General features: G+C 43.9%; 1 protein-coding gene and 1 pseudogene across 3 annotated transcripts in view; both read left to right on the top strand.

Annotated features, from left to right (window-relative positions):
• Nucleotides 1-1,690: 1,690 nt before the first annotated feature.
• On the top strand, nt 1,691-18,212 carry LOC124011184 (annotated as a pseudogene). The gene is made up of 6 exons (XR_006834556.1): nt 1,691-1,742; nt 10,076-10,297; nt 15,551-15,583; nt 15,780-15,871; nt 16,131-16,392; nt 16,502-18,212. The product of XR_006834556.1 is annotated as a rab5 GDP/GTP exchange factor-like (transcript).
• Nucleotides 18,213-22,710: 4,498 nt separating this feature from the next.
• LOC124011193 (E3 ubiquitin-protein ligase TRIM37-like) overlaps nt 22,711-25,081 on the top strand; it is a 38,445-nt gene continuing 36,074 nt past the window's right edge. For both annotated transcript variants that reach the window (XM_046324307.1, XM_046324313.1), the window contains exons 1-2: nt 22,711-23,118; nt 23,540-23,618. In XM_046324307.1, coding sequence (XP_046180263.1) covers nt 23,598-23,618 — 21 coding nt within the window. In that variant the 5' untranslated portion in view covers nt 22,711-23,118; nt 23,540-23,597. The remainder of the gene's footprint in view (nt 23,119-23,539; nt 23,619-25,081) is intronic.

Raw genomic sequence — 25,081 nt, forward strand, 5'->3', positions numbered from 1 at the left:
TGTTATGCATGCAATGTGCCAATGGTTCAAGTTGCCAAGTACAGTACTTCCATGAAATTAACCAAGCAACCTACCAAATAACTCCAGTTTCCTCAATTGAAAACATGTGAAAAGAGATCTGGGATAAGTTGCTGATCTATCATTGAAACCAGGCTCATTTGTCAAATTCATCAGTGCAACAATTTGGCACCAGCACAACTAGACCATTTTTTTGATTGACCACATTATGGGCAGGGTATAATCTCTAGAAGTTTGTTGTCTTATGCACATCCTTATAAAAATAGGTGCTGAGCTAATAAAGAATAGTAGTAAAGAACAAGAAGGCCTGCACACTGTTAAAGATCAGTTTGGATCAAAATGTTGTCAATAAAGAGGTGAATTAAGAGCTTTAACATTTTGTGACGCTTTAATAGTGTGCAGGCCTTCTTATTCTTTACCAGGATGCCATCTCTCCCTCCACTTCTTGGCATTGATCTGTGTCTTATTAATCATAAGCCTAATAATATATAGCTTCAAGATGCAGCTCTTGCATATAACAAAATATTCTACATAGTTTGTATACTGACTGAGGAATTATAATGGTTGAAGGCATTTAGGGTCAGGGTAAAAATAAACAATGAATTACATGAATGTTACTGCACTCCACCATTCCAGTCGTCCCAGTCGGTATTAGAACGCCTATACTGACTGAGGAATTATAATGGTTGAAGGCATTTAGGGTCAGGGTAAAAATAAACAATGAATTACATGAATGTTACTGCACTCCACCATTCCAGTCGTCCCAGTCGGTATTAGAACGCCTGCCTGTGGGGAAAACAACATGTGGTTACCCCCATTGACTTTCAAACACAATTTTCTTGTTGACTGCTTGTTTAAGTCAACATGTCTAAAGATTCATTTTAAACATTGCCTACCCAAGAGCATTCTCACTACTTCGGAAAATGTAATAGGGCTTCCTTCATGCCCCTTTTCATGATGGTGCTAGCAGCCATGTGGGTGAGCGTTAGCTACCAACCCAAACAAATTATCTAGCCAAGAGACCAACAATACAAACACATGGAATATACAACTACAAGTAGTTGGTGGAGATACAAATGGACTACACTAAACAAGTTATATGTCTTAGCTAATTCTGATTAAATGCTTTACACTACTTGTAGCCTACTGGATACTATAATAGCCTGAAGCCACAGAGCTCTTGTCCCAGGCTCTATTTCACTACATGTATTTATATTTTTAGACATATTTAACAAGGCAAGTCAGTTATGAACAATTGATTATTTACAATGACAGCCTACACCAGAGAAACACGGACAACTGTGTACCACCCTATGGGACTCCCAAACACGACCGGTTGTGATACAGCATGGATTCGAACCAGGGTGTCTGTAGTGACGCATCTAGCACTGAGATGCAGTGCTTAGACCGCTGCGCCACTCGGACGCTTTGCGATGCATATGTCGCGATTTCTGATCTGGTTACATGTAAATTGAACAGCAACAGTAATTTCCCGGCATGTTTTGTTATGTCTGTGTAATCTAAAAATCGACGACGAAATTGGGGCTTCTACAATGGGAGTGAATGGGAACGAATGTTTGTGTTCCCCAATTTGTGGGCGTGGTCGAGGGAATTCCTTATTATTAAGGGACTGAGACTCAAGAGTATGCTCCACCTCTCCAGACAATTCCCAGCCACAGCCAGTGGCTACTAAGGGTAGCTCGTCCGAGGACACTGAAAAAATGGTAAGGATTATACTTTGTAAAGTTAATTGTAGAACAGTTAGCTACGGCATGTTTATAACTACACAAAGATACCTTAGCAAATATGTTTATCACTAAACCAAGAGACCATAGCCTGTCGCTTCCAATGGGAACAAATTAGGACAGAATAAGCAAGGAGGTGGGCAGAGCCAAGCATGAACTAGCGAGATCCTATTGGCGCGTTCTAGTATCATCTGCATATTTCCGTTTGGGAACGCCTCGTGAAGTGCGCGTGTGCAATAACTCCATTCGCCTTTGTACTCCTAAACAACGAGATTTACAAAACTTAGTTCACTTTGTTCATAACATATTCTATTTTTGGGAACAGAAAACTGTATTGAGATCAAATGTTTAATCGATGAGAAAATGTGCAGAATGTCGTCCAAAATCCATATCGTTACATCTTCTCCCATGCCGGCCAGTGGGCTTCCTCTCACTACTATATTTGGTAGTGAGTGGAAACGCCAAGCGGAGGCTTCACATTTATACATTAGGTTGAATGTCTGTCTCATTGTTCTAGCATGCTAGCTAAATATCGTCACACTGTGGTTAGGTGCCTAGCCAGGCAGGTAGCTAGCTAGTTATTTATTGTTGCCATTGAGTTTGACAAAATCTAACGCCTTGTGCTGAAACCCCGTTTATGTTTGTTGTAACCTGTACATTCTCCCCTGTCTTCGGCTTATCTTCGTTTGTTTTGCTTGTTGCGATAGCTAGTTGACTAACCAGCCATGCTTCTGCCATGTTATTGTTTTTTTCACCTTTATTTAATCAGGTAGGCTAGTTGAGAACAAGTTCTCATTTACAACTGCGATCTGGCCAAGATAAAGCATAGCAGTGTGAACAGACAACAACATAGAGTTACACATGGAGTAAACAAGTCAACAAGAAAAAAGAACAGTAGAAAGAAAGAAAAGAGTCAATATACATTGTGTGCAAAAGGCATGAGGAGGTAGGCAAATGATTACAATTTTGATCAGATGGTCATGTGCAGGTAGAGATACTGGTGTGCAGAAAAGTAAATAAATAAAAACAGTATGGGGATGAGGTAGGTAAATTTGGTGGGCTATTTACCGATGGACAGATGCAGCGATCGGTTAGCTGCTCAGATAGCAGATGTTTACAGTTGGTGAGGGAGAAAAGTCTCCAACTTCAGCGATTTTTGAAATTCGTTCCATTCACAGGCAGCAGAGAACTGGAAGAAAAGGTGGCCAAATGAGGTGTTGGCTTTAGGGATGATCAGTGAGATGCTCATTCTATGGGTGGGTGTTGCCATCGTGACCAGTGAACTGAGATAAGGCGGAGCTTTACCTAGCATGGACTTGTAGATGACCTGGAGCCAGTGGGTTTGGCGACAAATATATAGCGAGGGCCAGCCGACTAGAGCATACAGGTCGCAGTGGTGGGTGGTAGAAGGTGTTTTAGTAACAAAACGGATAGCACTGTGATAAACTGCATCCAGTTTGCTGAGTAGAGTAATGGAAGCTATTTTGTAGATGACATCGCCGAAGTCGAGGATCGGTAGGATAGTCAGTTTTACTAGGGTAAGTTTTGCGGCATTAGTGAAGGAGGCTTTGTTGCAGAACAGAAAGCCGAGTCTAGATTTAATTTTAGATTGGAGATATTTGATATGAGTCTGGAAGGAGAGTTTACAGTCTAGCCAGACACCAAGGTACTTATAGATGTCCACATATTCTAGGTCGGAACCATCCAGGGTGGTGATGCTAGTCGGGCGTGCGGGCAGCGAACGGTTGAAAAGCATGCATTTGGTTTTACTAGGGTTTAATAGCAGTTGGAGTCCACAGAAGGAGTGTTGTAATGGCATTGAAGCTCGTTTGGAGGTTAGATAGCACAGTGTCCAAGGAAGGGCCAGAAGTATGCAGAATTGTGTCGTCTACGTTGAGATGGATCAGGGAATCGCCCGCAGCAAGAGCAACATCATTGATATATACAGCGAAAAGAGGCGGCCCGAGAATTGAACCCTGTGGCACCCCCATAGAGACTGCCAGAGGACCGGACAACATGCCCTCCGATTTGACACACTGAACTCTGTCTGCAAAGTAGTTGGTGAACCAGGCAAGGCAGTCATTAGAAAAACAGAGGCTACTGAGTCTGCCGATAAGAATATGGTGATTGACAGTCGAAAGCCTTGGCCAGGTCGATGAAGACGGCTGCACAGTACTGTCTTTTATCGATGGCGGTTATGATACCGTTTAGTACCTTGAGCGTGGATGAGGTGCACCCATGACAGGCTCGGAAACCAGATTGCACAGCGGAGAAGGTACGGTGGGATTCGAGATGGTCGGTGATCTGTTTGTTGACTTGGCTTTTGAAGACCTTAGATAGGCAGGGCAGGATGGATATAGGTCTGTAACAGTTAGGGTCCAGGGTGTCTCCCCCTTTGAAGAGGGGGATGACTGCGGCAGCTTTCCAATCCTTGGGGATCTCAGACGATATGAAAGAGGTTGAACAGGCTGGTAATAGGGGTTGCAACAATGGCGGAGGATAGTTTCAGAAATAGAGGGTCCAGATTGTCAAGCCCAGCTGATTTGTACGGGTCCAGGTTTTGCAGCTCTTTCAGAACATCTGCTATCTGGATTTGGGTAAAGGAGAAGCTGGGGAGGCTTGGGTGAGTAGCTGCGGGGGGGTGGAGCTGTTGGCCGAGGTTGGAGTAGCCAGGAGGAAGGCATGGCCTGCCGTTGAGAAATGCTTGTTGAAGTTTTCGATTATCATGGATTTATCAGTGGTGACCGTGTTACCTAGCCTCAGTGCAGTGGGCAGCTGGGAGGAGGTGCTCTTGTTCTCCATGGACTTTACAGTGTCCCAGAAATTTTTGGAGTTAGAGCTACAGGATTCAAATTTCTGCTTGAAAAAGCTGGCCGTTGCTTTCCTGACTGACTGTGTGTTCCTGACTTCCCTGAACAGTTGCATATTGCTGGGACTATTCGATGCTATTGCAGTCCGCCACAGGATGTTTTTGTGCTGGTCGAGGGCAGTCAGGTCTGGAGTGAACCAAGGGCTATATCTGTTCTTAGTTCTGCATTTTTTTGAACGGGGCATGCTTATCTAAGATGGTGAGGAAGTTAATTTTAAAGAATGACCAGGTATCCTCAACTGACGGGACGAGGTCAATATCCTTCCGGGCCAGGTCGATTAGAAAGGCTGCCTGCTCGCAGAAGCGTTTTAGGGAGCATTTGACAGTGATGAGGGGTGGTCGTTTGACTGCGCACCCGTAGCGGATACAGGCAATGAGGCAGTGATCGCAGAGATCCTGGTTGAAGACAGTGGAGGTGTATTTGGAGGGCCAGTTGGTCAGGATAACGGCTATGAGTGTGCCCTTGTTTACAGATTTAGGGTTGTACCTGGTGGGTTCTTTGATGATTTGTGTGAGATTGAAGGCATCTAGCTTAGATTGTAGGACTGCCGGGGTGTTAAGCATATCCCAGTTTAGGTCACCTAACAGAACAAACTCTGAAGCTAGATGGGGGGCGATCAATTCACAAATGGTGTCCAGGGCACAGCTGGGAGCTGAGGGGGGTTGGTAGCAGGCGGCAACAGTGAGAGACTTATTTCTGCAGAGAGTCATTTTTTAAATTAGTAGTTCGAACTTTTTGGGTATGGACCTGGAATGTATGTCATTACTTTGCAGGCTATCTCTGCAGTAGACTGCAACTCCTCCCCCTTTGGCAGTTCTATCTTGACAGAAAATGGTATAGTTGGGTATGGAAATCTCAGAATTTTTGGTGGTCTTCCTAAGCCAGGATTCAGACACGGCAAGGACATCAGGGTTGGCAGAGTGTGCTAAGGCAGTGAGTAAAACAAACTTAGGGAGGAGGCTTTTGATGTTGACATGCATGAAACCAAGGCTGTTTCGATCACAGAAGTCAACAAATGAGGGTGCCTGGGTCATGCAGGGCCTGGGTTTACCTCCACATCACCCGCGGAACAGAGGAGGAGTAGTATGAGGGTGCGGCTAAAGGCTATCAAAACTGGTCGCCTAGAGCGTTGGGGACAAAGAATAAAAGGAGCAGATTTCTGGGCATGGTAGAATATATTCAGGGCATAATGCGCAGACAGGGGTATGGTGGGGTGCGGGTACAGCGGAGGTAAGCCCAGGCACTGGGTGATGATAAGAGAGGTATCTCTGGACATGCTGTTTGTAATGGGTGAGATCACCGCATGTGTGGGAGGTGGGACAAAGGAGGTATCAGAGGTATGAAGAGTGGAACTAGGGGCTCCATTGTAAACTAAAACAATGATAACTAACCTGAGCAACAGTATACAAGGCATATTGACATTTGAGAGAGACATACAGCGAGGCATAAAGTAATCGCAGGTGTTGATTGGGAGAGCAAGCTAAAAAACAGGTGAGACAACAACAGCTAATCAGCTAACACGTCAACAGCAGGTAAAATGGCGATGACTAGGCAGAGAGGGTCGGATTAACTACACACAGAGCCTGAGTTCGCGGCTGGGGCCGACAGATAAAAAATAAAATAAACAGAATGGAGTACCGTGATTAATGGACAGTCCAGCAGGCATCAGCTATGTAGCCAAGTATTCATAGTGTCCAGGGGGCAGCAGTAGATGGAATCAGGGTCATGTGTGCACCTACGTATGGGTGGTCCATCTACCCTGTTAGCGCCAGCTCTACCAACTGAGCTACAGAAGGAACAGGGAACCCGCCACTACGTTAGCAGGAGACAAGGCGTTTAAAGTTAGTATCCCTCCGACAGTGGCCGGTTGAAGGCACAGCGGATGGTGTATTCGTCGGCAGACCAGTCGTGGTGGTGCGGCAGGGCGCCGCGTCGACAGAGAATCCAACCAGATGGCGAAAGAGGTATTGTAGAATTTAGTTTGCTGGCCGGGAGATGCGCCTGGCTCACGGCTAACTGGTGCTAGCTTCATGGCAGTGGCGTTAGCCACTATAGCCAATTGGTAGCAGCGGTGATCCGGTGCCAAGGTCCAGAGTTTACAGCAAGGATCCAGCCACGGTGAGCTAGCTTGGTGCAAGCTGTGCGCTAGCTAGCTGCAAGCTAGCTGTGAAGATCAGAAGTAGTGGTCCAGGGATTATGGCAGGAGTCCGGCGTTGTTGTGGAGAGACAGTCCGATGCTAGTAGACTGGCGAGTATTATCCAGGCTAAGAACAGGGCTGGTATCTGTGCAGAAGGTACAAGCCGCTAGCAGTGGCTAACAATGACTGAATAGCTAATTAGCTGGTTAGCTTCTGGAGGTTCTTGAATGTGTTCTAAAATTAAAAATAATAGCGATACCGTATCACATTGGGTGAGGCAGGTTACCGGAAGGTATAATCAAATTAAAAATCGAAAAGAGATTGAAAATAAAGTTTAAATATATATACAAAAAATACAAAAGTACACAAACAAAACACGTCTTCACTGCTACGCCATCTTGGTACATCTTGTACATTGTTGATGTAAGCCAATCAGTCATAAGCTATAGGTGTGGATCCATCTTCTGCTTGAGAGTGGGCTAAAACCAGGTTTTAACCCATACGGTCACAGTCTTATTTTGTGTGCACACACTCATTCATAGTACGTACATGAACTGATATAATGCAAGTTCAAGCTGTAGGTGAATGATTTCTCTGTTTAGAATGACAAGCTGCCCTACCTAAATTTCTTCTGGGTGACATTTTTTTGTGAGTGGAGATCATTCACAAAATCAATATTCAGGAGCCACAACTGCAGTGACATGGTTATGAACATAAGCTCCATGATGGAAACTGCACATGGCTTAGAGCTTTTTAAGGGCTTGGCTATTCTTGTCTATTTGGTTGGTGAAGTAGATACACGTTGATGGCAGTGCAGGGAGCTGTTGTATCCCATTCACACCATATGGTAGTTTTAGTTGCTGTCGGTCAAGCTTTTTAGTGATAATAATAGCAAGAAAACCATCTCAACTGTAGGCTTGACCTATTTGCTGTTTTCCCCACCTAAAACATATATATTTGCAGTGGTGGAGTTAGGCTGATGGCTAACCCTAACCTCTGTTGTCAAAACAATCTGCTACTGAGATGTGGGGTCTGCTCAGCACAACTTAGCACACTTGGTATGGCAACTTCTCGGCCTCCGACCGCAAAGCACTACAGAGGGTAGTGCGTATGTCCCAGAACATCACCAGTGCCAAGCTTCCTGCCATCCAGGACTTCTATACCAGGCGGTGTCAGAGGGAGGCTCTAAAAGTTGTGAGACTCCAGCCACCCTAGTCATACACTGTTCTCACTGCTACTGCACAGCACCGGAGCGCCAAGTCTAGATCCAAGAGGCTTCTAAAACAGCTTACATTTACATTACATTTAAGTCATTTAGCAGACGCTCCAACCCCCAAGCCATAAGACTCTTGAACAGCTAGTCAAATGGCTACCCAGACTATCTGATCTGCGTAACCCCCCCCCCCCTCCCCCCTTTACGCTGCTGCTACTCTCTGTTATTACCTATGCATAGTCACTTTAATAACTCTACCTACATGTACATATTACCTCGACTACCCAGTGCCCCTGCACATTGACTCTGTACCGGTACCCCCTTTATAAAGCCCTGCTATTGTTATTTACTGCTGCTTTTAATTATTTGTTATTCTTATCGCTTACTTTAAAAAATATATGTTTTTTCTTAAAACTGCGTTGTTGGTTAAGGGCTTGTAAGTAAGCATTTCACTGTAAGGTCTACACCTATTGTATTGGGCGCATGTGACAAATAAAATTCGATTTGATTTTGAAAAATGTGTCAAATGCATTGAGCTTGAGAAGCACCTCCCTGTTCCCTTCCACTATAATGTGTGTGTGTGAAGTTGACCACACCATGAGTCATGTGTTGTCCAGTCTATATGGGGTTGAAAATGTTAATGTGGACTGTTCGCTTCAAGCTGCTCTCTTTAGCCTAGTCCCTATCCTGGTTCCTGACCACACAGTGCCTTCTGGCTCTTAGCTCACAGCAGTTTCGGCAGCATCACGCTGAAATATTGATGCTCTAATGGCTGTCTGCTTTCTACTGTGTAGAAATGGGTCTTGTTACCTACTGTTCACTCTTGCTAGGCAATTTCATGGTAACAGAATTATGTTGAGACTCAGATTTTTAACTTTAAAATCTATACCAAACAGACATTGATTTCAATGTTTAACAAACTACGTGCAATGGCTACTTTTAACAATTTCCTCAGAAAATTTAACAAAAACACATTTCCAGGAAGAACTGTACAGATACAAAGTTTGATAACAGAATAGAATAGAATTTAGGGAGATTTGACTGTAATTCGATTACCAAACTTTGCATCTGCCGTTTTCCAGTAAATGTTTGTAATTTTTATTTACTGTGTATATTGTTCAAAGTAGTCATAGTGCATAGCGTTGTATGGTTTGTATAAATACTGTATCATTTGCTTTTTAAAACAATTCAATGTTTTCTTTTATCATATTTTGGACCAGGATGAGGCTGTCTCTCCACTAGCCTCGGGGGGTGCATTAGCTTTTCAAAATGCAGACCATAAAAAATAGTTTTATATTGAAAGTCAACAGTGATGTTTTAATTCAATAGAGTGATAAAGGGTGTACAACTATAGTTTTTCTTCACATAAAGTACTTTAGTGCAACACAATAGTCCATTTTTTTTCATCCGATGACAACAGAAGCTATTTTGCTAGCACCCACAAGTAAATTAGCTTGAAAAAGCAATCTTTTTTTTGGTGCAAAAACGATGCATGGACATCATCTTTGGGAGGGGAGATTCACTGGATTCCTCATGTCTAACTCATTGTTGGAAGAAAGTTTGATCCAAATCAGATGTTGGGCTCCTGAGTGGCGCAGCGGGCTAAGGCACTGCATCTCAGTGATAGAGGCGTCACCACAGACCTGGTTTGATTCCAGGCTGTATCACAACCGGCTGTGATTGGGAGTCCCATAGGGCGGCACACAATTGGCCCAGCATTGTCTAGGTTAGGGCCTGGCCGGGGTAGTCTGTCATTGTAAACAAAACAAAAATCTTAACTGACTTGCCTAGTTAAATAAAAGGTACTATATTTATTGACTATTATATGTATCCTATAAATTATAATTGACAATTTGGGTGCAATCAATTGGATTCATTTCTCAGTGCTTTTTGAAGTGGAATGACACCGTAGCAAAAATGAACACGACGCAGACAACTCTTTTGGTTCTTTAAAAACCTGCTGTAAGTAAAATATTGTGTGCTACAGCTTGGAAAAAATATAAATAAATGTGACTCTGGATGACAAGTATTTAGCGCAATGTCCCAGTTGGTCTCAAACAACCCAAACATGATGCAATTTTTCCTTGCCAGCAGCCAGCCAGCTCTACTGAGTTTCCTCCATACAGGCAGCGAGATGAGTCAGCGGAGAGCGCGCCGCGGGATCCACATGGACCAGTCGGAGCTGCTCTGCAACAAGGGCTGTGGTTACTATGGCAACGCGACCTAGCAGGGCCTGTGCTCCAAGTGCTGGCGGGAAGAGTGCCAGCGAGCTCAACAGAAGCAGATCCAGGAAGACTGGGCCCTGGCTGTGAAGTTAGTAGGCCCACCTGTGAAAAGTTATAATCAATTGCAATGTGTAGTCAGTGCTGTGGTGCATTCTTTTTCTCCAAGGTTCAGGCTGAAACATATGCCCTTCCTCAGTGGCATGGTAGATACTTTTTTTTACACCACAGTTTCATGTGGGATGCCTCACTATGTTAGGGAATGCCAACTTTCAGCCCCAGGTCACTGGCCAGCAGAATCAAGCTGGTTTTTCTTATCCACATCCTATTCTAGCTTGAGACATTTAGTAGACGATTCATACATGATAATCAAAAGTTTTTGGGCATTAATTAAATGTCAATTTTTACTAGCTTTGTCCAACACTTACCTTCCCTCCATACATTGTAATTAAAACAGGACACCAGCGGTTTGTTGAATAAAAGTTATTCAGTCCCTCATCCACGGACAGCCCCCAAGAAAGGTGACTGACTGACTCAGAAAACTCATAAAGACCGCTTTGCATTCCCTCTTATACGTTAAAGCCTGAGTTATGTCAATGGCATTTCTCCAGTGCAGTTTTTGACACACACTTTCCACCCCGGTGTATCAGCCTAGTAATTGTCTCATCAGCTCACATCCTTGGCAGTGATCTGCTCTAAAGCAGGGCATGACCAGCTCACAGGGTGATTGATCTACACGGTATTCTGTTCCCTCCAAGCCCATTACAGCCTATTATACCTAGGTCTATTTAGTGACACCCTAACTGTAAGGTAAACTCCTATACAATGGCCCCAAGGCTATTGAGAACAATGTGCAAACTTCAAAGTCCCTTGGGGACAATTATTTTTGCGGAGGTAGATCGTCTTTCTTTAGAAAAAAATAAAAAGGTACCCCCTCTCACTTTGCGTAATCTCACTGTTGACCGTCATTGAAGCGTCACTTGTCCATATTGTGACTTTGTCTCATCACTCATTTCACTTTTGCTTTGGAGTCACAGCTGCTGCGCACCAATCTCTATTGTTATGTTGTGCTATCAACTGTTCTCTTTGATACCCCCTCTCATGATAATGCAATTGTTTCCCAAACCAAACAACCCCCCTCATATCTCTCTCTGAACCACTCATTCTGGACTTATCTGTCAATGCCATTGTTTGTTGATCAATGAAGTCATTCATTTGTCATCCAATATTCTCCCTACCCACACCCATTCCACCTTCGCCCACATCTCTCAAATCTACCCATTCTCTCTTGTATGCCCCCCATTTCCCCTGCCCTGTGGCCCCAATTGGCGATGCCATCTCACTCTCAGCCCCCAGTGAGGGAGAGAAGGTGACAGGCCTCAGAGACTGGAGAGAAATGTTTACTCCTCCTTGGGAAATGGGCTTCCCCACAGAAGGTACGGTAATTGCTTCTACCATTGAAGATTAGATTTGCAGTGGGTAGTGCCCCCATTTTAATCCCTGTAGTTTTAAAACCAACTAGGAACTCATTAGGGCTTTACTAGTGTAGTTGACTTAATGTTACCCTCCAACATGGTGGCATTAAGATGTTCCAGTAGTCTCACCATAGTGGCACCCACTCAGTCTAATTGGCTGAGAGACTTGTCCATCAAATTGATTCCCTGCTCTGGTTGCTTTTTAAAAATGTGTTAGATGTGAATTGTGTATTTAACAAAAGTCCCTTTTTCATGTTGCTCATAATGTTCTTTATCTCACTGTGTCCTCCTCTTGTGTATGGTCATAATACTGGCAGCACTGGTGGCCAGACTCAGAGGTGGGTGTCTGTCATTCTCTCTCTAGTTGTAGAAACACTTCTACAGAATAGAGAGAACTGTCCCTTTTATAGTCCACTGAAACTCCCAACAATATGTTCTTGCAATCATCAGCAAAAGTGGGTGTAAAGAATCTGGTTATTTGTACTTGTGACAGAATTATATTGATTGCATATTTGGGTCTGACATCGCCTCAGCTCTTATGTAAAGATGCACAGGTTAGACCTGTCAGCGTCTTGGTTTTAAACCCTTCTGACCTGTTTACCTTCTTTACTTGAGGCTGTCAGTTCAGGGCTTCAGACCAAAAAAAAATCCTGGGTGGCACTGGTGCCACTAACTATGTTTTGTGCACCCCCATAAAAACATTCTGCAGTGTCACACAATAGAATACATTTGAGTCTTATGAAGTCGTTCTAAAGTCAATCACAATACTTTATTAAGAAATGTAATAGACTACCGAGAGAGTATTGTGATATTATGCAACCTAATCCAATACTGTCATGAATTTTGGGTTGACAATTATGATATTTTAGTTATTTTGCAGTCAATTTTCAATTTTTGTTGTTCAATAGAGAGAAAAAAAATGCATCTTCTTTCTGTTGGCTAATATTATACAGTATATAGGCCTAATTCAACTAGTGCTAATTCACCACCTGAAGAAGTGGAAACTCAAAACACTAGATTTAACTATAAATAAACTCAGCAAAAAAAGAAACGTCCTCTCACTGTCAACGGCGTTTATTTTCAGCAAACTTAACATGTGTAAATATTTGTATGAACATGACAAGATTCAACAGACAAACTGAACAAGTTCCACAGACATGTGACTAAATTGAATAATGGGGGATCAAAAGTAACAGTCAGTATCTGGTGTGGCCACCAGCTGCATTAAGTACTGCAGTGCATTTCCTCCTGATGGACTGCACCAGATTTTCCGGTTCTTGCTGTAAGATGTTACCCCACTCTTCCACCAAGGCATCTGCAAGTTCCCGGACATTCCTGGGGGGGAATGGCCCTAGCCCTCACCCTCCGATCAAACAGGTCCCAGACGTGCTCAATGGGATTGAGATCCGGGCTCTTCGCTGGCCATGGCAGAACATTGACATTCCTGTCTTGCAGGAAATCACGCCCAGGATGAGCAGTGTTGCATTGTCATGCTGGAGGATCATGTCAGGATGAGCCTGCAGGAAGGGTACCACATGACGGAGGAGGATGTCTTCCCTGTAACGCACAGCGTTGAGATTGCCTGCAATGACCACAAGCTCAGTCCGATGATGCTGTGACACACCGCCCCAGACCATGACGGACCCTCCACCTCCAAATCGATCCTGCTCCAGAGTACAGGCCTCGGTGTAACTGTCATTCCCTCGACGATAAACGCGAATCCGACCATCACCCCTGGTGAGACAAAACCGTGACTCGTCAGTGAAGAGCACTTTTTGCCAGTCCTGTCTGGTCCAGCAACGGTGGGTTTGTGCCCGTAGGTGACATTGTTGCTGGTGATGTCTGGTGAGGACCTGCCTTACAACAGGCCTACAAGCCCTCAGTACAGACTCTCTCAGCCAACTGCGGACAGACTCTGAGCACTGACGGAGGGATTATATAGTCCTGGTGTAACTCAGGCAGTTGTTGTTGCCATCCTGCACCTGTCCTGCAGGTGTGATGTTCGGATGTACCGATCCTGTGCAGGTGTTGTTACACGTGGTCTGCCACTGAGGACGATCAGCTGTCCGTCCTGTCGCCCTGTGGCGTCTCGCAGTACGGACATTGCAATTTATTGCCCTGGCCACATATGCAGTCCTCATGTCTCCTTGCAGCATGCCTAAGGCACGTTCACGCAGATGAGCAGGGACCCTGGGCATCTTTCTTTTGGTGTTATTCAGTCAGTAGAAAGGCCTCTTTAGTGTCCTAAGTTTTCATAACTGTGACCTTAATTGCCTACCGTCTGTAAGCTGTTAGTGTCTTAACGACTGTTCCACCAGTGCATGATCAAATTTATTTATAAAGCCCTTCTTACATCAGCTGAATTCTCAAAGTGCTCTACAGAAACCCAGTCTAAAACACCAAACAGCAAGCAATGCATGTGTAGAAGCACAGTGACTGGGAAAACTCCCTAGAAAGGCCAGGACGTAGGAAGAAACCTAGAGAGGAACCAGGCTATGATGGGTGGCCAGTCCTCTTCTGGCTGTGCTGAGTGGAGATTATAACAGAACATGGCCAAGATGTTCAAATGTTCATAGATGACCAGCAGGGTATCGTCGGACGGGGTATCGTCGGCCCCGTCCGACGATACCCCCAGACATGGCCAAACAGGCAGGATATAACCCCACCCACTTTGCCAAAGCACAGCCCCCACACCACTAGAGGGATATCTTCAACCACCAACTTACCATCCTGAGACCAGGCCGAGTATAGTCCACAAAGATCTCCGCCACGGCACAACCCAAGGGGGGGGCACCAACCCAGACAGGAAGATCACGTCAGTGACTCAACCCACTCAAGTGACGCACCCCTCCTAGGGAAGACATGGAAGAGCACCAGTAAGCCAGTGACTCAGCCCCTGTAATAGGGTTTAGAGGCAGAGAATCCCCAGTGGAGAGAGGGGAACCGGCCAGGCAGAGACAGCAAGGGCGCTTCGTTGCGCCAGTGCCTTTCCGTTCACCTCCACACTCCTGGGCCAGACTACACTCATGTTCATTAATCAAGCATGGGAAACAGTGTTCAAACCCTTTTACAATGAAGATCTGTGAAGTTATTTGGATTTTTCTGAATTATTTTTGAAAGACAGGGTCCTGAAAAAGGGACACATTTTTTGCTGAGTTTATAACACCAACAGCTAGTAGCCATTTACACTGAACAAAAATATAAAAGCAACATGTAAAGTGTTGGTCCAATGTTTTATGAGCTGAAATAAAAGATTCCAACAATGTTCCATATGTACAAAAGGCTTATTTCTCTCATTTTGTGCACTAATTTGTTTACATCCCTGTTGGTGAGCCTTTCTCCTTTGCCAAGATAATCCATCCACCTGACAGGTGTGGCATATCAAGAAGCTGATTAAATAGCATGATCATTACACAGGCTCACCTTGTGCTGGCAACAATAAAATGACACTCTAAAATGTGCAGTTGTATCGCACTAAAAACAATGCCACAGTTGTCTTAAGTTGAGGGAGTGTGCAATTGGCATGCTGACTGCAGGAATGTCCACCAGAGCTGTTGCCAGATAATTTAATGTTCATTTCTCTACCAAAAGCCGCCTCCAATGTCGTTTTAGAAAATTTGGCAGTCCAACCGGCCTCACAACTGCAGACCACATGTATTGTGCCGTGTGGGCGAGCAGTTTGCTGATGTCAACATTGTGAACAGAGTGCCCCCATGGTGTCGGTGGGATTATGGTATTGGCAGGCATAAGCTACGGACCATGAACACAATGGCATTTTATCTATGGCAATTCGAATGCATAAAAATACCATGACGAGATCATGAGGCCTATTTATTATTTTATCAAGGTACTGTATCTCTGACCAACAGATGCATAGACCTGGCCACTCAGAACAGGATACGGTAAGGACTACAATCTTCTTCCTGAAAGACAGGCAGTTGTATTAAATTGTTTATGAATTGGGGTGTTTGTCACTGTGGGCAGACATGCATGCAATTATCCTCCCGTATCTGTCAATGTGCGTGGTAATGACCCTTTGTGTTTGTGTCACTGTGGGTGTTTGTCACTGTCTCACCCACCACTGTGTGGGTTGTATAGGGCGTTACACTGGGTGGACATTCAGATGCTCTGTATGCCAGTGGATGAGGAGATCCCAGCGGTGTCAGACAACGTGGTCAAAGCCATAACAGGTGAGTCATGGATGGTGTCAAACAGAATCCCATTAGGACTCAACCAAACATGTATCTTTAAATCATGGGTATTGTTTAGAGAACTCTGCAGTGTGTTGCCTTTTTTGTTAGTTTTTGAACCTTTATTGAACCAGGAAAAGCTCATTAAGACAGCAATACAATATTACGCTATTTTAAAGCATACATGATCTGACCATTAGGAAACATTTTCACATCTCAGGATTGTGAACAGAGTTATGAATTGTGTGTTGCATTACAGACATCATCGAGATGGACTCTAAGCAGGTACCAAGAGAGAGCTAGCGTGCATCACGCGCTGCAGCAAGCACATCTTTAGCGCCATCAAGATCACCAAAAGCGAGCCAGCCTCGGCAGACAACTTCCTACCCACCCTAATCTACATCGTACAGAAATCCAATCCACCATGCCTGCAATCCAACATCCAGTACATCACCCGCTTCTGCAACCCCAGCAGGCTCGTGAATGGAGAGGACGGATACTACTTCACTAACCTGATACGTGTCTCTGTGCCACTTCACACCACTCCCTCATGCCCACACCGAGGTGAAGAGAACCAAGCACACACTCATTTGGTTCATAGCTCACCTCCTGTGTCCTCTCTCTGTTTAGTGCTGTGCAGTTGCCTTCATTGAAAACCTGGACGCCCAGTCCCACAACTTGGACCCTGTGGACTTTGAGAGCTACATGTTGGGCCAGGCCTTCCCTTGCAGGCCAGAGGTGGACAGTGGCTGGCCACAGATTGACACTGCCGCTTCCATACCCGCTCTGGCCCAGGTCAACCAGAATCTGGATCTCCTGTCAGGCCTGCGGAGCCGGCAGGAAAGGGTTTGGGAGGTGGCGCAGAGCATGCAGAGTGACCTGATCACCTGGCAGGAGAGTGTAGAGCGAGAGGTGCAGGAAATCCTGGAGAAGTACCTGTTGGAGATCAGCCCACCTTCCCTCTCTGCCATCGACTCAGACAACATGGAAAACGACCGGCTGCCACTGACGCCCCAGGTGTTTGCTGGGTAATATCTCTCCAGAATGGGAGGCAAGAGGGCTTCTTGAACTAATGATCCTGCCTCTCTGTAATGCTTTGAGCCGTCATTGGTCTTTACTATGGCGAGGTTCAGGAATTGGCAGCCCCCTCGTGTCTATACTGCTACCATTTTAAACATTCACAAACATTAAGCCAAGTAGGCTTTTGTCCATTTTTCCCCTAGACCCAAAAGCATTCATAGATCTAAATTAATAGATAAAAGGAAGGACTAAGTTTGAGGAAAAGAGTTAAGGGACCTTTAATGGAACCAAGTCTTTACAATGTTCCTGCATACACATACTCCTTTTAGACTAGCCCTCTTCAGATCAGATGGCCTGAGTTGGCATTGGGCCCTAATCTGTACTCCTCTACATCCCTGCTGCACTGACACAGATGGCACACCTTGATACCGTAAGATAACTTCTCCACCTTGTCGTGCTGAGGAAAGAGATGCATGTTACTTTTAGATGGCTGCTGGTGAATTTGGGAAATGCTGACTAACATTTAGTTATTCTTCAGATAGAGTGGTACATGTTACAAACTGTGAAACCTAAAGAGTGACCAAGACTCAAGTTACTGTGTTATGTACAAAATGACAGTGAACTGCTGATATGGATTGTGGCATGTTGTGCATCATAGAAGTAATTGTGAAAGATGGATGATACCTGGGGAAGATGGATGATACCTGGGGAATGTTCAGAAAGGTGAAATGCTCAGATCAATGCAGATAATTTTGTATATTTTAAGGAACACTTAACAGTTCAATTGGATTACAGCATGATATTTACTCTTACTACATGCCTTTTCTATCTGCAATCCATTGAACATTTAAATCACCTGAATAAACCCCAGGTTGTAATACTTCAACATCACTCACTCTGCTGTCACACAGACATATGTACTCTACTTTAACACTGTAATCAACTGTGACTCACTGCTGAGTCTCTAAAAGATTTGTAAATAAGTGTGTGTATATTTGTCAACTTTTAAACTGAATGGCACATCACTATTTTATTATGGAAATGTAATTTATAAGAATTGCCTTGTTTTACAGTGTGTATTTAATTGCTGTTCAATGAATAAACCCCAGGAATGCAAATCTAGTGGGGGTTTTTCCTCCTGCCTCACACCATTTCCACCCATACTGCTGATGTTCTGCTTGGTCAAAATCCCATCTGGTTCGCGCTTACTGGGATTATAATTTGCATATGTGTGAACTCCTTCAAGACAGTTGGAAAAGCATTCCTCATGAAGCTGGTTGTGAGAATGTCAAGAGTGTGCAAATCTGTAATCGGGGCAAAGGGTGGCTACTTTAAAGAATATGAAATTTATTTTTATTTGTTTAACAGTTTTTTTTTGGTTACACATGATTCTATGTGTTATTTCATAGTTTTTCACTATTATTCTACAGTGTCAAATAGTAAAAATAAAGAAAAACCCTTGAATGAGTATGTGTGTCAACTTTTGACTGGTATTGTACAAGAAATGTTGCTTGTTAACAGTTAAATACACTCAAATCTAGCCTAAATCATGTAGTTTATCCTTCATTGCCTGCTGCAAATGACTTGCTACTGACATCTTGTGGTGAAAATGTTGACCAGAGTTGTACAGATAGAATGGGGCACTGCACAGCAGTCGTGGGTTACTTTGGAACCGGTTACTTTGGAACCATATCCCAATTCTGAGAATCCTTTCTACAGATAAAATGGGTATGGTGGAAGTAAGCTAAACTTTTACATTCAGCCTCAGAATTGCTGCTAGAATTGTCACCCAATTTCTAAGAAGAAAAGCTGTAGTGTAACTAAAAAAGCTAATTGGACATAAAATGATCATTGTTTAGTGTCTTAGGATTCACTTTTAAGATGTATTATTTGATTCAAACCATAACTAATTGGCTGCTCTGAAGCCTTCTGTGGCTATGTAGCTCTTATCTCTCCTGGTCTCTTTTCCTCATTTAATAGAATTGGATGGGTCACGAGTGTGTGTAGATTGCATCTAAGTGTCCACCATATTGCTTTCCCCGATCACATGTTTGGGAGAAAATGTAAGATGTACTTTCTTTATTCATGCCTTTGGATGCCTATTCATCAAGGCTCAGTGGTTAGCTGGGAATCCAGGCTTGATACCAGAGGATCCTCCAGGAAATGGGATGAGGTGTCTCGATGGGGCTAGCCTGAATGGATGACTTACATTTTATTCAGCTTCACTGGGGACATAAAAAATGGCTCATTAATTTTGCCCCACATTCACAGAAGGCAGCTCCACTTCTCTCCAAGCGTTCTGTATTTAGTATGTGGGTCAATTTCTCCCTCGGGTTCAAATTAGGCTTCGGAATAAGGCATGTTTAGTGGGAAATCCATATTTCAGTACAGTTTTGAGCATGGCATAGTTGATATACAGTAACAGTGAAAAGTTTGGACACACCTACTCATTCAAGGGTTTTTCTTTATTTTTACTATTTTATACATTGTAGAGTAATAGTGAAGACAAACTATGAAATAACACACGGGATCATGTAGTAACCAAAAAACTATCTATTTTATATGAGATTCTTCAAAGTAGTCTCCCTTTGCTTTGATGTCAGCTTTGCGCACACACTTGGCATTCTCTCAACCAGCTTCATGAGGTAGTCACCTGGAATGCATTTCAATTAACAGGTGTGCCTTGTTAATTTGTGGACTTTCTTTCCTTCTTAATGCATTTGAGCCAATCAGTTGTGTTGTGACATGGTAGGGGTGGTATACAGAACATAGCCCTATTTGGTAAAAGACCAAGTCCATATTATGGCAAGAACAGCTCAAATAAGCAAAGAGAAACGACAGTCCATCATTACTTGAAGACATGAAGTTCAGTCAATTTGGAACATTTCAAGAACTTTGAACGTTTCTTCAAGTGCAGTCGCAAAAACCATCAAGCATTATGATGAAACTGGCTCTCATGAGAACCACCACAGGAAAGGGAGACCCAGAGTTTCCTCTGCTACAGAGGATAAGTCCATTAGAGTTACCAGTTTCAGAAATTGCATCCCAAATAAATGCTTCACAGAGTAAGTAAAACATCTCAACAATTGCTGCAAAGAAAGCACTACTAAAGGACACCAATAATAAGAAGAGACTTGCTTGGGCCAAGAAGCACGAGTAATGGACATTAGACTGGTGGAAATCAGTACTTTGGTCTGATGAGTCCAAGTGTGAGATTTTTGGTTCCAACCGCCGTGTCTTTGTGAGACGCAGAGTAGGTGAACGGATGATCTCTGTGTGTGTGATTCCCACCGTGAAGCATGGAGGAGGATGTGTGATGGTGCTTTGCTGGTGACACTGTCTGTGATTTACTTAGAATTCAAAGCACACTTAACCAGCATGGCTACAACAGCATTCTGCAGTGATACGCCATCCCATCTGGTTTGCGCTTAGTGGGACTATAATTTGTTTTTCAACAAGACAATGACCCAATACTCTCCAAGGAATATTTGTAAGGGCTATTTGACCAAGAAGGAGAGTGATGGAGTGCTGCTTCAGATGACATGGCCTCCACAATCACCCAACCTCAACCCAATTGAGATGGATTGGGATGAATGGGACTGCAGAGTGAAGGAAAAGCAGCCAACAAGTGCTCAGTATATGTGAGAACTCCTTCAAGACAGCTGGAAAAGCATTCCCCATGAAGCTGGTTGAGAGAATGTCAAGAGTGTGCAAAGCTGTCATCGAGGCAAATGGTGGCTACTTTAAAGAATATAAAATATATTTACATTTGTTTAACACTTTTTTGGTGACTACATGATTCCATGTGTGTTATTCCATAGTTTTGATGTCTGCACTATTATTCTACAGTGTTGAAAATAGTAAAGATAAAGAAAAACCTAGGTGTGTCAACTTTTGACTGGTATTGTAAGTAAACTTGATTTTGCACATAAACTCAGCAAAAAAAGAAATGTCCTCTCACTGTCAACTAAAGTCAATCACAATGCTTTATTAAGAAGTGTAATAGACTGCTGAGAGAGTATTGTGATATTATGAAACCTAATCCAGTGACTGTCATGAATTTTGGGTTGACAATTAGGATAATTTTGTTATTTTACAGTCAATGTTCTATTTTTTTTGTTCAATAGAGAGAGAAAAAATGCATCTTCTATTTACTTATATTATATATAGGGGTAATTAAATTAGTGCCAATTCACCACCAGTGGAAACTGAAATCCCATTAGTTGCTAGATTTCTAGCTATACATAAACTCAGCATGTGACTAACACATTGTATATAGACTCCCCTTTTTTTCTACTGTGTTATTGACTTGTTAATTGTTTACTCCATGTGTAACTCTGTGTTGTCTGTTCACACTGCTATGCTTTATCTTGGCCAGATCGCAGTTGCAAATGAGAACTTGTTCTCAACTAGCCTATGTGGTTAAATAAAGGTGAAATTAAAAAATTAAAAAAACAGAAATGGAATAATGTGTCCCTGAACAAAGGGGGGTCAAAATCAAAAGTAACAGTCAGTATCTGGTGTGGCCACCAGCTGCATAAGTACTGCAGTGCATCTCCTCCTCATGGACTGCACCGGGTTTGCCAGTTCTTGCTGTGAAATGTTACCCCACTCTTCCACCAAGGCACCTGCAAGTTCCAGGACATTTATGGGGGGAATGGCCCTAGCCCTCACCCTCCGATCCAATAGGTCCCAGACGTGCTCAATGGGATTAAGACCCGGGCTCTTCACTGGCCATGGCAGAACATTGACATTCCTGTCTTGCAGGAAATCACGCACAGAATGAGCAGTATGGCTGGTAGCATTGTCATGGTGGAGGGTCATGTCAGGATGAGCCTGCAGGTAGAGTACCACATGAGGGAGGAGGATGTTTTCCCTGTAACACACAGCGTTGAGATTGCCTGCAATGATAACAAGCTCAGTCCGATGATGTTGTGACACACCTCCCAGACCATGACGGGCCTTCCACCTCCAAATCGATCCCACTCCAGAGTACAGGCCTCTGTTTAACGCTCATTCCTTCAACGATGAACGTGAAACTGACCATCACCCCTGGTGAGACAAAACCGTGACTCGTCAGTGAAGAGCACTTTTTGCCAGTCCTGTCTGGTCCAGAGACGGTGGGTTTGTACCCATAGGCGACGTTGTTGCCGGTGATGTCAGTGATGTCTGGTGTGGACCTGCCTTACAACAGGCCTACAAGCCCTCAGTCCAGCCTCTCTCAGCCTATTGTGGACAGTCTCTGAGCACTGATGGAAGGATTGTGCATTTCTGGTGTAACTCGGGCAGTTGTTGTTGCCGTCCTGTACCTGGGTGTGATGTTCGGATCTACCGATCCTGTGCAGGTGTTGTTACACGTGGTCTGCCACTGTGAGGCCATTGGTGTTTTTCAGAGTCAGTAGAAAGGACTCTTTAGTGTCCTAAGTTTCATAACTGTGACCTTAATTGCGTACCGTTCCACAGGTACATGTTCATTAATTGTTTATAGGTCATTGAACAAGCATGGGAAACGGTGTTTAAACCCTTTACAATGAAGCTCTGTGAAGTTATTTGGATTTTTACGAATTATCTTTGAAAGACATGGTCCCGAAAAAGGGATGTTTCTATTTTTGCTGAGATTAGAAGGAAGGAATGCATTGGGAGAATAAGATTTCATATTATTTTGTTACTGTTTGTCTTCCCACTTTCTTGTAGAGATTGCTTTTATAACATGTGTGGGTGTGTCGATTTACCCTTCTCATATTTATACGGGCCATTGCTCATTGGATAACTGTGAGAAAGGTCCCACCTTCCACCGCTTCAGCTGTTTTACATTGGTTGAAGCAATCGCGATAAACATGGAAATGGTCTCCAATGGTGATATGATATGTAGCTGCAGCAGATTATAGCCTGCATCATGGAAGAAAAACAAATGTAGCAACGGGTTGCAAAAACGATGCTAGTTTTGCGTGTACGCGTATCATTGAATGAAGCCTGTCTACAGTATGAATGTGATATTTACAGTGGAGGCAATTTAGCTGTCTATCAATTGGGCTGCTAGCTAGTGAAGGGCCATGTTAGCTCGATGCTTAATGCTAACTCGTTTATTGTATAGTTGAGGTTAGGAATCAGGCTAGTTGACGCTACCAATTTCACACATCCAAAATAATAGTGGAACATCTGCGTGTTATCAATGCCTTTCTGAAGAAAGAAGAAATAGCTAGCTAAACCAGCTAGCATCTGAGAAGGTAAGGTAACCAGCTATCTAACGTTAGCTAGCTATCGTAATCAGCTAACGTTATTAGTTAACGTTATACGTTTGAATTCGCCCTCATCACGCACACCTTCCTTGGTTTTCTTTTATGTTTGTGTTGCTAGTCAGCTATGTTGTTTAACACCATGCCAATTTGTAATTCATATAGTCGTTTTGGAAACCGCAGTGTTGTTAGTTCGCAAAGAGACCACCTCACCTTGCTAGTTAACGTTATCTAACCTGTCACACAGAGCCAAAATCAATTGTCCGTTAGAAGTTATTGAACAATAACATTGCTTGATATCGTGAACTAATTCCTTCATGCGTTGGAAGTGACAAGAAAACACTATTTTTGACTGGAACTTTATCTACATTTTCGTTTGACGCTATTGTTTTCTTTCTCTCCATGAAAATAGGTATTGGATTCATATTTCACCCAATTTCCTCCATTTGAAGAAAAGCAAACTGGCTGAGATGGATGAACAAAGTGTTGAGGTGTGTTTACATTTTACACATCAGTTTAAATGCACATGTATGTCACTGGTTACCCCACTGTGTAGCTTTTAGATAAATACCTATCTCTATGACATTTGAGTGAACAACTTGACATGCTGCTCTAACTAGAACATTCCCTAAACTGATGGATGGATGCAAGCACTCCTGAGCTCAGGACATATCACTAGACTAGAGATTTTGCTCTCAGCCAACGTTGGCATTAGACTGGGTTATGGGTTCCAAATATAGCTCACCCCACCAGGCAGTAATTTACATGGGATTGTGCACCAACTGTACCAAATGAGAATTGATTCCTGCTTCCTTGTCTATGACTGAGCCCCCCCCCCTGTGCTCATTGTGCACAAATCAAAGTTTATTTGTCATGTGCGCCAACTACAACGGGTGTAGACCTGACTGTGAAATGCTTGCTTACAGGCTCTAACCAACAGTGCAATTTCAAAAATAAATAAATAAAGGTATTAGGTGAACAATAGGTAAATAAAGACATAAAAACGACAGTGAAAATAACAGTAGCGAGGCTATATTAACATTTAAGTCATTTAGCAGACGCTCTTATCCAGAGTGACTTACAAATTGGTGCATTCACCTTATGACATCCAGTGGAACAGTCACTTTACAATAGTGCATCTAAATCTTAAAAGGGCGGGGGGGGGTGAGAGGGATTACTTATCCTATCCTAGGTATTCCTTAAAGAGGTGGGGTTTCAGGTGTCTCCGGAAGGTGGTGATTGACTCCGCTGTCCTGGCGTCGTGAGGGAGTTTGTTCCACCATTGGGGGGCCAGAGCAGCGAACAGTTTTGACTGGGCTGAGCGGGAGCTGTACTTCCTCAGTGGTAGGGAGGCGAGCAGGCCAGAGGTGGATGAACGCAGTGCCCTTGTTTGGGTGTAGGGCCTGATCAGAGCCTGGAGGTACTGAGGTGCCGTTCCCCTCACAGCTCCGTAGGCAAGCACCATGGTCTTGTAGCGGATGCGAGCTTCAACTGGAAGCCAGTGGAGAGAACGGAGGAGCGGGGTGACGTGAGAGAACTTGGGAAGGTTGAACACCAGACGGGCTGCGGCGTTCTGGATGAGTTGAAGGGGTTTAATGGCACAGGCAGGGAGCCCAGCCAACAGCGAGTTACAGTAATCCAGACGGGAGATGACAAGTGCCTGGATTAGGACCTGCGCCGCTTCCTGTGTGAGGCAGGGTCGTACTCTGCGGATGTTGTAGAGCATGAACCTACAGGAACGGGCCACCGCCTTGATGTTGGTTGAGAACGACAGGGTGTTGTCCAGGATCACGCCAAGGTTCTTAGCGCTTTGGGAGGAGGACACAATGGAGTTGTCAACCGTGATGGCGAGATCATGGAACGGGCAGTCCTTCCCCGGGAGGAAGAGCAGCTCCGTCTTGCCGAGGTTCAGCTTGAGGTGGTGATCCGTCATTCACACTAATATGTCTGCCAG

This window comes from Oncorhynchus gorbuscha, linkage group LG02 (genome assembly GCF_021184085.1).
Source record: "Oncorhynchus gorbuscha isolate QuinsamMale2020 ecotype Even-year linkage group LG02, OgorEven_v1.0, whole genome shotgun sequence".
NCBI classification, from domain to species: Eukaryota; Metazoa; Chordata; class Actinopteri; order Salmoniformes; family Salmonidae; genus Oncorhynchus; species Oncorhynchus gorbuscha.